Source organism: Sminthopsis crassicaudata, chromosome 3, assembly GCF_048593235.1.
Source record: "Sminthopsis crassicaudata isolate SCR6 chromosome 3, ASM4859323v1, whole genome shotgun sequence".
Lineage (NCBI taxonomy): Eukaryota > Metazoa > Chordata > Mammalia > Dasyuromorphia > Dasyuridae > Sminthopsis > Sminthopsis crassicaudata.
In genome coordinates, this window is record NC_133619.1 from 556,841,865 (window position 1) to 556,860,068 (window position 18,204).

Here is an 18,204-nt window from a genome sequence, read left to right on the forward strand (position 1 = left end):
CTGTCCGATTGTAGTGCACTTTTTCAGTGGCAAATATGAAAGAAGCAAATAATAGTAGGCAAAAAGAAAGGAAGAAAATAAGAGCCTGCATGTTTCCCAAAACTGCAGCAACTAGCTTCCTCGCTTTTCAGATAGAATTTGAAAAGAGTAGGCATCACTATAGCTCTAATTAAACCAGGGCAGTTTAGGAGGAGCTGGGGCTCCTAGCATAGGGGCGGGGCTCTCACTGGTGGGCGGGGCCCAAACCAACTGCGAGCCGCGGTATACGACACCTCGCGCATGCGTGCTCCCTCGTGGGTAACTTCCATTTTTTTCAGTGTAGGATCCGAAGATATCTGTACCACCGGTACTTTACTTCCATTCCTCCGTCGGGAGTTACATTGCATCTCTCTTTTGAAAGAAATGCTATGAAGAACTAAGTGCCGAAGGCACAACTGCAGGCCCTCGCCTCATTTTCCAGGAAGAGAGGCAGCTGTCTGCCTCTTTCCCCGTCGTAGCTAGCTTAATGGTCTGATCCATTCCGGCGGTTCTCGGGCCCTCTGAAACCCGTCAGGGGATCGAGGGTTTCGGCCAATTGCGGCTTAAACGGCTTCGGGAGGCGGAAGGGTTGAGGGGGAGTCCCTTCCATTCCCGCCACTCATTTTCAAGGTGGTGGTGAGGAACGGAGTAGGACCAAGGTTTTGAGGGACACGCGGCAAAGAGCTCTCGAAAGTCCGCGGACCCACGACGCCCTTTCGCGTGAACAGAGGCGGAAAGGCGGTGGGGAGTTGGTGGGGGTAGTGGGGTGAGCCGCGGAGGGACGGGGGGAGCCGCGAGGGGAGGGAGAGCGGAGGCCGCGCGGGCGGGCGCGCGCGAGCGCGCGCCCCTTTTTCAGCAGTGTGGCGGGGCCGCACGCCCGCCCGCCTCGGCGGCTGGGCGCGGTTTGCGACGGTGGGGGGGCCGGAGGAGGCGGTAGTGGCGGAGGAGGAGGCGGCAGCGGCGGCTTTGCGGCCGGCGCGGGCCGAGCTTGCTTGACGGCGGTGTGGCGGAGGCCGCGGCCGAGGCGACAGGAGCCCGGAGGGAGGCGCAGGAACATGTCCGAGAGGGAAGTCTCTACAGCGCCGGCGGGAAGCGACATGCCTGCGGCCAAGAAGCAGAAGCTGAGTAGCGACGAGAACAGCAACCCGGATCTGTCTGGGGACGAGAATGTAAGTGGGCGCCGCTTCCTACGGGCACGGGCTAGGGAGGATGGCAGAGCGAGCCCACGGGGGAACCTTTCATCTCGCCTCCAGCGTGGCCCCGCTGTCGGGGCGGGACTAGTGTCATCCCGCGGGAAGGGGTTCAGGGGAAACTCGGGGAGCACCGGGGGAGGGTCGTACCTACTCAGAGGGGGGGAGCGGCGGGAGCACTAGGGAAAAGACAGTGACGACGTGTCCATCCCCCCACCTCCGGGCTCTTTGTAAAGTATGTAATGGGGGAGGAGGAGGACTGAGGGGGACCTGAGTTCTCCAGCTTCCTCCTTCCCCCCATCCCACGGCGGAGGAAGCATGTGAAATTCATCAGGTGGTAGCAAGGAGTTAAACTGTGGGCATGCGGCTCTTGGGTACCACGGAGGTCAGGGTGGGGAGACATTTGTGTCCCAGGCAGAGAACGAAGCCTAGAGTGTGCTTGACAGGTAGTGCATCCCAGCCAAAGCTTCGCCTTTCACTTACCTCCTCCGATACTGGCATTTTACAGTGGAAGAAACTGGAGCCCGGGGAAATAAAGGGGCTTAGTTTTAATAATGTATCTGGATCGAGAGATTGAGTCGTAGAAGAAGAGCTGAACTCTTTGGAAAACTTTAAACTGAGAGAAAGTTGGTGTTGGGCGCTGCCTGGACCTTCTTTTCCAGCTTTAATGCACATTAATTTCTTCTCCTTGCTTACTCCCATTGCTTGTCCCTGGCTTTGTACTGACTGTCTTCCATACCTTAATTACACCTCTATCTCTAGAATTCTTCCCTTTCCTCTAAGGTCAAGTGCAACCTTGTGCCTGATTTACCAGCTGAGTCCCCCCTCCCCCACTCCCATTTCAGCTGCTTGTCCCTACATCTCCAAAATTAACTCTCTCAACTCATTTGTACATAGGTGTACATGCATAATGTGTGTAAAGACACAGCTTCTCTAGCTAATTTATAAACACTTTGAGAGCAGAGATTCTAATTTTTACCTTTGAATTCCAGCAGCTCAGACAGTGCAGACACATATTAAGTGCTTAGTAAATACTTGTTGGTTGAAGAAATATTAGGGGTCATCTAATTTAGGTCCTTTCTCTTACAAATGAGGAGACTGAGGCCATGAAGGAGGGAATGTTTTGCTTAAGGTTATAGTGTAAGTGGCAGACCTGATACTAAATCCAAGTCTTCCAGTTCAGATTCGTCCCTCTTTCCACTTCTCACTGAACCGAGTACTTTCAAATAAGAGTAACATTATGTATTAGAAATCTGGAACTTTTAGAGGATCATTCCAAGAAACACGGAGTTGGGGTCTGTAAGAAGCCACAAAGTCTAATATTTTGATGATCGAACTAAAACTTAATCAAGGAGGTAAATGATTTGCCTCCACCATTTTTGTATCAGCACGATATAGTGGATAGAGAGCCAATCAAAGCCAAGAAGACCTTGGTTCATTTCTTTACTCTGTCACAGGCTGTGTGACCTTCTGAGTTCTGTAGGCAACTCTGAAACTAAATTGCAAAGATGGTGCCAATCTGCTTTGGTAAATGGAGTTTCCCCACCTAGATATTACTCTTTGGCCAGAAAATCACAAAAGAGGCCCTCCCTCATTCTCAGTGAAATGTGTCTCTAATCATTTTAGTGTTTGTATTTCAAAGCAGCTGATTTTTGTGGTCATGGGACTCTATTGCTGGTACTATAATGTATTTGTTACTCAGACCAATAAGGATCATAGAGAATAGTAAGGGTATTCCCTTATTTTACAGTGAAAAAACAGGCCTGGGGGAGATTAAATGACTGCCACAAGATCACAGAAAAATGTTCGTAGCAGAGCTTGGACTTGGTTCTTAAGTTTTTTCCTCCTGAGCTCCTCAAATAGCTTTCTCCAACTGTGCTGTGACAGCAAAGCATGTGATTAACAGATAAATATTTTTTATTTTAGGCTAAGGTGAATAATTAGTAAGAGGTTACTGACTTTTTTGGCCTTATACTGATCTTTTTAAAGAGGAAAATGTTAACATACTCAGAGCTAAGGTGATTTAAAAGAGGTTACTTTATCAGTATTAGAATCAAACCTAATAGATGTGTGTATGGAAATAAAAACTATATATGTAAGGGAGAGATAGATTAGAAGAAATAAAAATAATAGGGTGAGGGAATAATCAAAAGAAAAATAATTTTACAATTTTGAGTTGATTAAAAATGTAGTCTTAATGGAAAAACAGCAACCTTAATCTATTATATCAAATGGCAGTGCTTGTTTGAGGTTGCATATAAAATATTCAGTACTGTAAACATTTATTGTTAACTAAGTAAAAGGATGAATATATAGATTCATGAACAATGTGAACAGTATATTGAATTAGCTATAAGGGATTTAATTTTGTCATCTTGAAACCTTGTAGCTCACAAGAAGTAGTAGAGGAGAAGCAGTTCTCTGATTTTTGAAAAATAATGTTAATGCAGGGCAGCATGGTAGAACAGTTGAGTAGAGTCAGGAGGACCCAAGTTCAAATGTAGCCCCAGACTCTTTTTTTTTTTTTTTTTTTTTTTTTTAATTTTTATTATATATATATTTTTATAATATTATCCCTTGTATTCATTTTTCCAAATTATCCCCCCCTCCCTCTATTCCCAGACTCTTATTAGAAATAAAAATTATGCTACTTCCTGTTTTAGTTGGGGGGAAAGCAAGGCTTTTAAAATTGAGACCCAAGAAAACAAGTGATGAGTTTTAGAGACAAATGACTTAATCACCCTGTTCCTTAGTTTTCTTCATCTGTGAAATGAGAATATCTGTACAGTTGTGCATGTGCTATATTGTTCAAAAAAATTTAGTGGGGGGCATTTCTTATACTGCTACTTTTGCTTTCCCTACCACCTTGTCCATATGCTAAGTACTTGTAAAATGGTTGGTTAGTAGTATAAAGTTAATTCACAGATAATATGAAGTACAGATCTAACCATATTATTTTTCTTGTTTTAAAATCTTCAGTAGCTCCTTGTTATGTCTAGGATCAAACAGATCATTCTGTTTAACATTTGAAATTTTCTTGAATCTGCATCTAACCTTTCCATCCAGTTTGATACATATTTCTCCTCTCCTCTCCTCTCCATCACCCCCCCCTCAAGTGCTGTATAGTCTAACTCTCCTGGTCTAGTTGATGTTTTCCTATATCAGCATTCATGCTCTGTCCCTGTACTTTTGCTAGATTTATACTTCATACCTTGTCTATGCCCTTTCAGTTCAGATTTACCTCTTGGATCCCACAACTCCCTTGAACCTTCAGCCCAGATAAGACTAAGCCTTTCTTGATTCATTGCCCCTGCCCCCATCCTAAAATAGTTTTATGTATATTTCTATTTACTTACCTATGTTACTGTTGTTTCTATTTGATGGAAAATAAGTTCCTTAAAGCCTAATTGTCTTTTTATCCTAACACCTGACATAGTCCCTAGTGTGTGAGTATATGTGTACACAGACACACACATACACATCTTTATTAGATAAATAATATAAAATGTGCCCTACTTATTTCACATCTATGCTTCTTTCTACTAGAAAGTCAGAACCAGAAACAAAATCAAAATAATTAACTTGATTACTGCTATGTAGATAAATAAAAAAATGTTAGCTTACTGTGATATAGTGGAAAGATGACCCAAGTCCATTCTTTGTTTCCTGTGTGATCTTGAGTAAGGCACAACTTCCTTGGACTTCATAATCAGTCAACAAGTATAAGAGCCTTCTATGGGATAGGCCTTCACTCTGCTAGGTGCTTAGAAAAGTATTAGGAAAAAAAAAAAAAAGAGAAAGAAAGAAATTATTTGTATTTATAAGTATGATCTAAGTAGGGAGACAAGCACGTATGAAATATATATATATATATAGTGTAGATATAAAGTTAAAAGACAGTAATTAAGTATAAGGTAGTAGTTTGGGAGGGAAAAATTAGCATTTGGGGAGATCAGGAAAGATTTCATGCAGAAGATAGTGACTGAGAAGCATCTTAAAATTAGATGCTTTTTGAGATTGTTCAGTTTGTAGGTTTGTGTTGCTATGAATTTAAATTATCAATGGAAGAATAAATTTTGAGAAATACAAATTTAAAAAAGAAAAAAAATTTCCAAGCTACTGATAACAAGATATTTTAACCAAAATGTAAAGAATTACAAATTCTATTTCTTTGTAATTTTCAATCTTTGTTGGGGATTTGTCCTTCATGTAAAAAAATGTCACACACACACACACACACACACTCTCTAACATAGTAGTTTTACTAGAAAATAATTAATTGTGCTATTCATCACTATGTTTTTGCTTTTTTATAGCATCATCAACATATACATTTCAAAAAGTTAAAAAACATGTATGTGTGAGAAGTAGTATTTATACAGTTTTAAAAAAATATGTTTGCTTATTTATTACATAGTCATCAATGAGGGATAGTCTTGCTATTTATTTCGGACCCCTCCTCTATCTCTGCCCTCACAATTTAAGGGCTAGTCTGGTAGGTTTTAGATGTATGAAAGTGAAAGAAAAGAAATGTACTCAGAGAAGAGTATCATTTCTTATGTTCCTCATTTGAAATTATCAAGTTGTATGCCTTTTAAAGAATAAACAGTCTTTATCTTTTTTTTCTCCTTGGATTAGCACATTCATAATTGAAAACTGTGTTATATTAGTTAAGTGTTGCATGGCATATAATTAAATTGCAATTAATTTTATTTTGAGTAATTTCTGATAGTTCTTTTGGAGACACATTGTTATATCAAAAGGCAGCTTTGGGAACCACTAATTTAGGAAATAAGAGTGGGATGAAAAATTTTTGGATGGTTTTAGTTTTTAAAAAAGTTATAGTTTGATCCCACTGAGAAAATATGAAACAAAATTAGCTTAAGTTGTATTGCAAAGAACAAATTCTTATACATTTTTCAGAACTTCATGATAATAAGATTTTTGAAGTACTGAACTAATGTTATCAAGGGCAGTTAAGAAACTTCTATAAATTGGAAAAAAGGTAGGTATCTCTCCAGAGAGACTTAATTATTCTAGAATGTAGGCTACTTCTCAGGACCCATTCTTTAATGGCTTACAGATTTCACTTCGTTTTGAATGTTTCTGGATTGCCATCAGGTTTTTCAATTTTTCTTGTATTTTTTTTTTTCTTCCCTCAAAATAAATGTACATGAACTCCCATCACAAAGGATTTCTACAAACTTTGTATCACCCATAAAATAGAACATGAAGGACGAGTTAAGAAATTGCAAGAGTTGCTTACCTTATTAATCTAAACTTTTGTGAATTTTTGAATTCTTATGTCTGATATTAAATTCACCCATTCCTGGTCATTGGTTTGTGAAAACTACACCAGTAATAGTTCAGTCACAAATAGGGAAGTTTTGTTTTCTTTTTAAGATCTTATAATTTTTTTCATTTCCAGTGTCTTCATCTGATTAATAAATCTCCAGAAGGATAGCTATTAGCAAGGAATACAAAGAAGGGTCTGAAAATTAAAACTGAATTTGTGGCATCTGTGACACCATTATGGGCGTGAACTTTAAACTGAAAAACATTCAAATGATAACATTTTTGTAGGATAACATCTACTTTCTTACTGACTTTTTTGGGTTATATATTGATATTATTTTGATATATTAGTTCAGCACATATTACTAAGTATTTTTCATATGTAGTTCAACTATAGCAGCTTTTTAACCAAAACTTTTACTATTTTTAGGACTTAAAGACTATGAATTTTTAAAACTGACTCCTGTTTTAAGTTTTCCTTTGTCTTCTACTCCTGATGTCCTTGTGTTTGATTCCTGGTCCTTAACCTTCTAATATTGAACAGTGGTTGTAGAGAAGTATCAGAGTTTTTAGCTATTTTACTTGTTTAATATATAGTTTGGATTGGAAAATACTAATCTAGACTATTTTCTTCATTTTATATGTACAGAAAGAGATGGAAAATTAGACAACTTAAAAAAACTGGATTGGAAGTAGAACAAAGTCAAGCCTTCTGACTTCCCAGTACTTATCTTTGTTTCCTGTCTTACTCTGTCCTTCTCATTGTGTTTGATGGGGTAATATTTAAACTTGATCTTTTACTCTTTTACAGACCTTTGCTAATGAATTTTTTTTTTTAAAGGATGATCATTTTCCACAACAAAAGTATTTGTTCCTAAATATAGTTCTGTAATTTTTAAATGTTTCCTAATTTGCCTTTGCAGGATGATGCTATCAGTATAGAAAGTGGCCCTAACACTGAACGACCTGATACTCCAACAAATACTCCAAATGCTCCTGGAAGGAAGAGTTGGGGGAAGGGAAAGTGGAAGTCAAAGAAGTGCAAATACTCTTTTAAATGTGTAAATAGTCTCAAGGTATGTGAGTGAAAAGCATAACCCTATGAACTTGAATTATAAATTTGAAAATTATTTTGTAGTGGCTGATATTTTGTATTCAAAGTGTCCTACAAATCCAATCAAAGAAAGATTACTTCAAATATAAAGTGTATGTTTTGTGACTTAGGCTGTTGCTATTTAATTTTATCTCACACTGGCCTAGTTTCCCTCTTTTAATAAGATGTTTTATTTTTTTAAAAATCCTACTTCCTGGCACCAGCTAATTGAAGAGACTGGCCATGGTCCATTTGCTTTGAGTCCGCATAAATTGAACCAGATGGCTTAATTTGTATAGGGTTTTTTTCCATCTACTTATGGGAGAGGGTGTGTGTGTGTGTGTGTGTGTGTGTGTGTGTGTGTGTGTGTGTGTGTGTGTGTGTGTGTGTGTGTGTTTGTGTGTGTGTTTAAAGGGTAAGGTTGACTTTAATGTCAATTATTTTTAAAAGTTTCTTTTTTGTAGGAGTAGATGTTATTTTTATTATACTTAGGATTATCAAATTTTTATCATCAATGTGGTATTAGAATCTTCATTTAACTTTTTAAAGTTAACTTAAATTCATTGTATTCTTTTCCTTCTTTAGTAGTTTAAATCCTATAAATATGTAATAAAGCCTAGATTAGCTTCAATTTCTAAGTAATTAATATACTTAGGGTAAGAGTATAGGCATTTATGGTAACTGATTTTTGTTCAAAGCTACTTTTCTTTGTAAGTATAATTTCAAAATGTAATAATTAGGTTATTTTGTGACATGATCATTATACTTTGCTCTATATGTTAATATAAGCATGATTGTTCTAAAAAGTATTCTTTGCTCTTTATATTCTTTTCAAGTTATTAATTAAATATTTAAGAAATTAAATGCTTGCCTTCCAAATGACAAGAAGTGAAATTTCAGTTATTCTTTATGAAATGGTATAAAAGTTTACTGTTTAACTGTCCTGAAAATAAACATGAGAAAAGTAATTTTTATAATACCAGTAAACTCCTAATTCTTGTCAAAGCTTTTGTGAATCAAATGCCAATCCTCTTTTTTTTTAAGTTCATGTAAATCTTGTAATTTGCTTTTGTGAAAGCAGTGCTTTTTTTTTTTTTTTTTTACCCCAGGTAAATGTTTTTGAGTCTTGAGTGGTTTCTCAAGTCCTGAACTTAAGGTTTTGAATTTTTGCTGTGGCATTTTAAAAATAGAAATCTATATTTTGTTCTTCAAGGGAAATGATCACTTCACGATTGCATATTCCAAAAAAAAACAAGTACTACACTATAAACTGAAAAATACAGGATGATAAAGTTTTAGTAAAAATAATACAGTAGAAAATATTTCTTTTAGATAGCCTTTCAACTTGGGTCTAAGTATATAACTAAGATATATTCAAGTATTTTGGATAAATATGTAGTTAGTAGAAAATAAATGATTTGAGTTTTTGAATATTTTTATTTTATTAATCTGTGCATGCTATTTAGAAAGCTTGACATACAGTTAAAATACTTGTTAATTTTAATCAGTTGGATTCAATATGTAATATGTTTTTAAAGTTTTAAGTTTCTAAATCATATTAGTCTTTCTAATGATATTTCTTTCTCTTACAGGAAGATCATAACCAACCATTATTTGGAGTACAATTTAATTGGCACAGTAAGGAAGGAGATCCCTTAGTTTTTGCGACTGTAGGGAGTAACAGAGTAAGTATAGTATTAAAGGTGTTCTCATTTCAGCTTAGATATTAAATAAACATTTATGAAATGCCTAATTTGTGCTAGGCATTGAGGATGCAAAGACAATTGTAATGGTCCTTGTCCTGAAGGAGTTTGTTCTGTTTTATTAGAGTTTTGTTTTGAAATAATGAATTTCCTATAAATAGTCTTAAGATTTTATAAAGATAAGCTGTGGTTGAACACTCAAAAAAATTCCTTAATGTAAATGATTATACAAGTAGTTTTCAAATTAAAATTGCTTAGTCAAAAATATCTATTAGTTCCATGCAAAATGTAAATACACTTTAAATTTTTTGAGTGAATAGATTTGGATATCCTTTGTTTTTAAGTAACTTTAGTATGTATGGGTTTACTTTTGAAAGACGTTATACCATCAATAAATTTATGGTTGTTATTTAGATGCCAGCTTATGAAAAAGAGTCAATAATTTTAAACATGCTTGTTCTTTGTTTTTTAAATCTAGGTTTATTTGCAATAAGTAGTGGGGCTTTTTTTTTCCTCCAGCAAACCATAATAGTCTAGAAACACAAGAATTATTTGAAAAAGAACTATATTATTACAATTAGGTTTGATCTTATGATAAGCCAGAGTTTGGACTCCTAAGCATTGGGTTTTTGTGGAGTGGTTGTTCCTATGAATGAAGAGTATGTGGGCAGAAGTTCATTCAGTGTCTTCCAGAAAATCTTTGACTTTAATCACCGTCATCTTCCAATCATCTTACTTTGGTAAAGCATTATTTTTTTGGCACTACACTGTAGGGCAGATAACCTATTAAAATGTAGATCCTTAAGCCCAAAGCCCTTATCTGCTGACAATTTAGGTAATCAATTAATTCAGAAAAAACTAAGTGGATTGAGAGCAGTGGTAGTGCTTTGCTGGGGTACCTATCAGGTAATAAAAAAGGAAATTAACTAGGAATTTGAAAGATCAGAAAAAATAAACCTTATCATCATCATCTGCAGCCTCAGCACCTTTATAACTAAAAAAGTCATCTGTTTCAAGTGTCATACATTGTTGAAACTTGAAAGTAAACGGTTTTAAGTTGTGTGATTTTTTTGCTCCCCAAATTTGAGAATTGTTACTGATTTTTCAAATGGAAATTTGAATTTTCATCTCACTTTTAACATCACCTAAGTTCTTAGAGGTGGAACTGTCATTTCAGTAGAGAAATTAGAAGGTCTCTATAAAGTCTCTTCCTTTCCATTTTTTTGATGAAAACTTCAAAGTAGATAAGAAAAGCTCTTGTGTACAATTCCAGCTTCATTCCTTATGGTTTTCTATAAGTGAAATTTGGCATAAGGTATATACTTCTTGGTTCTTATATAAGGAGATTTGTTGTTGTACCCAAAAGACCTTACTTGTCCTTTAAAGAGAATAAGCTTGGATACTGAGGTCTTGTTATATCTGTTCCCCCCTCTTCCTACTTGACATAATTTCAGCATACTCTCCTAAGATTCAGTACTGAAGATCATAACTTGGTGAAATGCCATTTTAAAATTCTACTTTGCAAATAAGATGCATACGTTTTAAGTTTGTTTTTGTCTTTGGTTTTATAACCTTGAAAAAAGTGCAGAGAAAGTTTCAAGTGAACAGTGAGACTACTTTGTTCCCTTTGGCTTATGGGAAACATAATCTTTAATTATCTTAAGGATACTTAAAATATTTTATAAAATCTAGGATGAACAAAAATTACATATCACTCACTTGATCACAGAATAATTTTTTTTCACTGGACCTTTAAAAAAATATTGGTATAGGAGACACTGCATGAGAAAACTCCCTTTATTTACAGCTTAGCAATGATTCTACAATTTATATTCTTTTTTCCACCCTGAGGCAATTGGGATTAAGTGACTTGCTCAGGGTCACATGGCTAGGAAGTGTTAAGTGTCTGAGACTAGATTTGAATTCAGATCTTCTTGACTTCAGGGCTGGTGCTCTATATACTGCACCACCTAGCTGCCCCTACAATTTATATTCTTAGAAAGTTGCCTGCTTTATTGAGATTTTAATTGACTTTGCTGGCCTATAATGTAGCTGATATGTGTCAGAATTGAAAATTTAATCTGGTCTTTCTAGGCCTGTACAATTCATCATCCTGCCTCTTGTACTAATACCAAAATTCAACTTATAATGATGTGTTTTGCTAAAGCATTTAAAAAATTTTTTTTTCCCTTTTTGAAGTTTAACCTAGAGAGGAATTTAATTCATCAGTGATTTATCAAATGGTCTCTGCTCTGTGTTAGGAAGATATTTAAAAAAAAAAAAAAGGTCCTGGTCCCAGTTATTATGAAACTTAATGTCTAGATAAAAGGCATTGGTTTAAAATGATCAAAGTTTCTGTTATGTGTTCGAAAATAAAGTTGATAGAATTATATCTTTGACATAATCAAATAGTTATCTCAATAAGGAATATTTTTATATATTTAATGAAGATATGGCTTACTTTGTTGAGTTTTAATAAACAGTAATAAATTATACATAGGATCTTCATCAAATTATTATGTATTTTAAAACTTTAATAATATGGTGCTTTCAGATTTGCAAAGTACTTTCCATAATTATCTTTTCTGATATAGAACTTTTAAGAATTCTGTAAGTTGAGTACTATTAACATCCCTGTTGTATAAATGAGAAAAATAAGTCACAAAAAAGATAAAGTGATTTGCCCAGAGTCACACAGAAAGTCTTTTTGAGTGGGGATTTAAATCGGAATTCTTTAATTCTGAGGCCACTAATCTATCCATTAATTCATGCTGTCCTAGAGATACTATATGTGAGATCCATAATGTTCAGAGAGATTACTAATTGTTTTTATTTGACACATAGTTAGAGTTATTCAAGTTTCTTGTTACATAAGGACTTTGTAAAAACTAGTTGAAAGGAGAAATTCTTGTAACATTTATCATATCTATTGCGAAGTAAGACAGAACACTGACATAAGACTTTATAGAGATTCTGTTTTGAAGTAACAGCTTTATAATATTTCTGTATGCTTTCTTAACCCCATTCAAAACCTGCAGAACAAACTTCTGTGATTATCAAGATTAAATATACTGTTCATTTTGTTTTTATCAGGTTACCCTATATGAATGTCATTCACAAGGAGAAATTCGGTTATTGCAATCTTATGTGGATGCTGATGTATCCTTCTCTAGTACATCATTTTTATGTGGATTTGTGAATTGATTTGAGATAAGGACAACCCCTCTGAGGGGAAAAAAACTGCTTTATGTTAATTATTCCCCTAAAATTTGCATTGATATTCATTAATTTCTATTTGTGTCATCCCTTCTATAACTTTGTTTCCTATATTAGATGATTCATAACTGATATTAGTGTTTTAAAGTTTGTAGAGCATTTTATATTATTTTATTTAATTAAAGCTTTTTATTTACAAAGCATATATATGTAATTTTTCCAATATTGACCCTTGCAAAATCTTTTGTTCCAAATTTTTCCCTCTTTCCTCCCATTCCCTCCCCTAGCAAGCAGGTGGTTCAATACATGTTAAATATGTTGAAATATATGTTAGATCCAATATATGTATACATATTTATACAGTTATCTTGTTGCAAAAGAAAAATCAGATCAAAAAGGAAGAAAAAGAAAAACTAAGAAAACAAAATGCAAGCAAATAACAACAGAAAGAGTAAGAATGCTATGTTGTGGTCCATACTCTGTTACCACAGTTCTGTCTCTGAGTGTAGATAGATCTTTTCATCACTGAACAAGTGGAACTGGTTTGAATCATCTCATTGTTGAAGAGAGTCACATCCATCATAATTGATCGTTGTATAGTCTTGTTGCCATCATGATCTCCTGGTTCTGCTCATTTCACTTAACATCAGTTGATGTAAGTCTCTCCAAGCCTCTCTGAAATCATCCTGCTAGTTGTTTCTTACAGAATAATAGTATTCCATAGCATTCATATACCATAATTTATTGATCTGTTCTCCAATTGATGAGCATCCATTCAGTTTTCAGTTTCTTGCCACTACAAAAAGAGCTGCCACAAACATTTTTGTACATGTGGGTCTTTTTCCCTCCTTTAAGATCTCTTTGGGATATAATCCCAGTAGAAACACTGCCTGATCAAAGGGTATGCAGAGTTTTTTAACTTTTTCAGCATAGTTCCAAATTGCTCTCCAGAATTGTTGGATCTGTTCACAGTTCCACCAGTGGTGTATCACTGTCCCAGTTTTCCCACGTCCCCTACAACATTCATCATTTTTTCGTGTCATCTTAACCAATCTGTCTTAATTTGCATTTTTAATTTTAATTGTCTTAATTTGCATTTCTCTGATCAATAGTGATTTGGAGCACCTTTTCATGTGGCTGTTTGTAGAGGATTTTACAGACATCATTTGCTCTTTCTAACAACACTGGGAGATAGATATGAAGGTATTAGTAGTGTTGTTACCTATCTTTAACAGAAGAGGAAATAATATTAGAGAGGTAGTAACTTTGCCATAGTACAATGGTACCATAGTACAGCTAGTAAATAACAGTGGCAGGAATTCTGCTTTGAGAGTTTTGATTTTTGATCTATATGTTACTATTTATTTCTCCTATAAATTGCTCTTTTATTTTGAGCCTTTCTGAAGTTTCTTACTGTTCTCTTCTCTCTTAGGAGTCCACAGGATTCTGTATTTCATCAAACATTAAATCATTTAGCTTTTGTTGTGAATTTGTTGAGAGTTTTGTAAAACTCTTTAAGGATTTAGTATTCATCCTTGTGATTTTTTGATTCTTTCAGTTGATTTATCTATTTGTATTCTGAACCTTTATTGAGGGTTTTTTCTTCTAAAATCTTTAGTGTTTCAGTCTTTTTATATATTCGTTGATTACCTAATTTCTGACTTAGTTTTTTGCTGTTGGTCACACCCATCCTACTCCCCAGCCTTTCCATATTGAGGAATATAAAATTGGCTAATCTAGATCTCTGTTTTGAATACTTCTTAGTGCCAAGGTCCTTGTCTTCAGTCTACATTCTTTCAGACCTAGAATCATTATTCCCATGTCCCTTGACTCTCTTTTATTTCTTGTAGTTAGGTTGAATCTCATTATCTCGAGTCCTTTTGCAGAGGGAGGAGAGTTTTTCAAGCAGATTCTGAAATTTGGGAGTCTCTGATCTAAGCCAGGCAGACAGAAGACTGCACTGTTTCTAGCCCCCTTCCCTTCCATTTCATGTAGTTGTTCAGTCTGTAGTCTTGGGAAGGAACATTGTCACCTTTGTAGGAAATAGGAGTAGAAATTATAAGGTGGATCCAAGTACAAGTGCTGTAGTCAACTTAGTGTCCATGCCAGATAAATGTGTTGGCTAACAGCTAAAATGATTAGAGTTAGCATTTTTTGGATTAAATTTAACTAGTGTTCAGTCATAAAGATTTTACTTTATTGAATTGCTTTCTTATTTTTATTTATTTTTTTATTTTTTTACCAAAGCAACACATCTGGATTTTTTTCTTTTTTTTCTTTTTTTTTTATTTAGAATTTTTTTCCCACAGTATATATGCATGAGTAATTTTTTTTTTATAATATTATCCCTTGTATTCATTTTTCCAAATTATCCCCCCCCCTCCCTTCACTCCTTCCCCCCCGATGACAGGCAATCCCATACATTTTACATGTGTTACAATATAACCTAAATACAATATATGTGTGTAAATACCATTTTCTTGTTGCACATTAAGTATTAGATTCCGAAGGTATAAGTAACCTGGGTAGATAGACAGTAGTGCTAACAATTTACGTTCACTTCCCAGTGTTCCTTCTCTGGGTGTAGTTGTTTCTGTCCATCATTGATCAACTGGAAGTGAGTTGGATCTTCTTTATGTTGAAAATATCCACTTCCAACAGAATATCTCTTCATACAGCATTGAAGTGTACAGCGATCTTCTGGTTCTGTTCATTTCATTCAGCATCAGTTGATGTAAGTCTCTCCAAGCCTCTCTGTAGTACTCCTGCTGGTCATTTCTTACAGAGCAATAATATTCCATAACCTTCATGTACCATAATTTACCCAACCATTCTCCAATTGATGGGCATCCATTCAACTTCCAGTTTCTAGCTACAACAAAAAGAGCTGCCACAAACATTTTGGCACATACAGGTCCCTTTCCGCTCTTTAGTATTTCTTTGGGATATAATCCCAATACTGCTTTCTTATTTAATGTAGAGTCAATTATAATGGGTCTACATTTGGTTCATAATTTGTTTTTTTTTTCTTTCAGTCAAAGAGGGTCACGGGGCTTGTGAAAAGTGACTGAATTTGTTGTCTTACTGGTTATGTATCATGATACTCAAAATGTTTGTATTTATTTCTATGTGTTTATGTTCTATATATTTTATATTATGTGTACATGTTACTTTTCCCAGTTGCCATCAAATCTCTAATCATCTGAGTTATGCTCATACTATTCCCTCTCCCTAGAATGATTTCCTTATTCTTTGACTCCTAAATTTTATACCTAAGTCCACTTCAAGCAGCTCAATTCTAAGACTGTGATCCAAGTTCTTATGCAGCAACCTTTTACATGAATACATATCTAAAGGTCATTATTCTTGAAATAATGACTGAAGCATTCAGTCATTATTTCAAGAGGTAGCCTGCTCCTTCAGTGAGGTCCAATTCCAGCCTATGCTTGAATATCTCAAAGGAGGGGAAAATCTGCCAACTTTTGAGTTAATACATTCTACTTTGGGACAACTTTTGTTAACAAAGTTTTTCTTATTTTCAAGCCTAATTTTTCCTCTTTGCAACTTCTGTTTCTTATTTCTAGAGCCACATAAAACAAGTCTTCCCTCCAGCTATAAAGATATTTATCTTGTATAAATATGTATACATATATTGGCTATAACATGTATTTTAACATATTTAATATATATTGGACTACTTGCCATCTAGGGGAGAAAGTGCAGGGAAGGAGTGAAAAATGAGTTTCTTTTTTTCTTTTTCTTTATTTCTTTTTCTTTTTTGAAGGAGAAAATTTTTAACAAAGTTTTGCAAGGGTCAATATTGAAAAATTACCTATGCATATGTTTTGTAAATAAAAAGCTTTAAAAATAAATAAATAAAAATTGAAAACATTTTTAAAAAAAAGATGGTTATTACATACTTCATGAGTCTTTTTTCTCCAGACTAAATATATCCAAGTCCTTCAAATAAAATATGCTAAGTGTTGACTTTAGTATATAAAGATGACCCTATTGATCCATAACAAGATCATGGATACATAATGGGAATGGATACAAGGGAACATAAAAGCCAAGATTTAGAATAGAAAAGGATCTCAGGCTGCAACTGAATGTCTCCTCTATATATAGGCTATGCCAAGGATCAATCTTTGTTAGCATATTTTTTATTTGATAAGTTTGTGATCTTAAGAAAAGTCTTACTTTTAATGAAGACAGATCTTTAGCTTTTTAAGGAGGGTGATCTTATTAATACCTAATATTTCATAAAAACTCTGTGTTCCTGACTTTGAGTCATGAATTATCCAAGTGAATGTTTTCAAACTTACTGTTTTAAGTTTATAGCCTAGGTTTACAGCTAGAAGAAACTGTAATGGAGTATGTGCTCTTCCATTTTACAAGTAAGGAAACAGATGTAGAGATGTTAAAAGAACTTGTTCTTCAGGATACCAGGAAATAAATGGCCAAACCGAGATTTGAACCCAAGTCCTCTTAACTTCAAATTCATTATTTTTTCTACTTGAACTATTACATTCTAAATTTGACTTAGTTGGGAAAAAAAAAAAGATACATAATTATTGTATTCTGAGACCATGCAAGCAGCTCAGTGAGGTTGGAAATCTTTTATTTTGTTACTTCAATTATTGCCCTTCTGATCTTAACATTTTATAAATGATTCTTAGCCATGTCTCTAAATTTTCAGATTCTTATTTTGAAGAATAAGAATTTTAGGTGATCAGATTCATACTTAGTTAGAAGCAAAAAACACAGAGAAAGGGAAAATATATGTATTTTTAATGATTAAAACAGAAGAATTAGATCTTCATTCAGAATATCTTTTACTGTATGTAAACTTTTCAAATCTTAAAGCACTATGAATGTTAGTTGTTATTATTACAAAGTTGACTACAAATAGACAAGTCAGTATCAGCACCATTTGCAATGAACTAGAATGAAATATTAAGTTAGGTAGGAAAATAAAACATTGTGCTTCTTTGTTGATTGATTTAGAATTTATTGATCCATTGATAATTTAGAATCTACTCTTTACCTGGATGAGCATAGAAAATAATAGTAAGAGTTAAGTACTTATCAAGGACACAGATAAAACTGGCAGTTTTACTATATTTGAATCATATTATAAAATGTTAAATATAATACATCTTTCATAGTTAATGAAATGATTGTGTTTAGAAGTTTTCTTTTTAAAACTTTGTGTTCCTTAACAGCACTTTTTCTTAGGCTGATGAAAACTTTTATACTTGTGCATGGACTTATGATAGCAATACAAGCCATCCTCTCTTAGCTGTGGCTGGATCTAGAGGCATAATTAGGATAATTAATCCCATAACAATGCAGTGCATAAAGGTAAGTTGTAGGTTAAAACCATAGATTTACTTTTCTTGAATATGTATCATTGGAACTTTGTCATGCATCAATCTTAGCTAGTGAAATTTTGAATTTTGGCATTAGGTTAAATGATTATACTTAAGAGTTCATTGGACTAACATAATTTAAAACTGCATTTAGCAGACATCCTTGAAGTGAATTTCTATATTCTTAAAAGTATGTTTTGCATCATACATGTTTGTCTAGTTAATGGGAAAATGTGGGCGTTCCATTTTTTGTGTCATATTTTTGACGTCTATAAAAATGTACTAACGGAAAAGGAAAATACAGAATTTTTTCTTTA

General features: G+C 34.6%; 1 protein-coding gene across 1 annotated transcript in view; it reads left to right on the top strand.

The window, feature by feature from the left end:
* The first annotated feature begins 861 nt into the window (after positions 1–861).
* EED (embryonic ectoderm development) overlaps positions 862–18,204 on the top strand; it is a 28,787-nt gene continuing 11,444 nt past the window's right edge. The window contains exons 1-5 of the mRNA XM_074304671.1: positions 862–1,187; positions 7,427–7,579; positions 9,189–9,281; positions 12,393–12,458; positions 17,754–17,879. Of these exons, the coding sequence (XP_074160772.1) occupies positions 1,074–1,187; positions 7,427–7,579; positions 9,189–9,281; positions 12,393–12,458; positions 17,754–17,879 (552 nt within the window). The 5' untranslated portion in view covers positions 862–1,073. The remainder of the gene's footprint in view (positions 1,188–7,426; positions 7,580–9,188; positions 9,282–12,392; positions 12,459–17,753; positions 17,880–18,204) is intronic.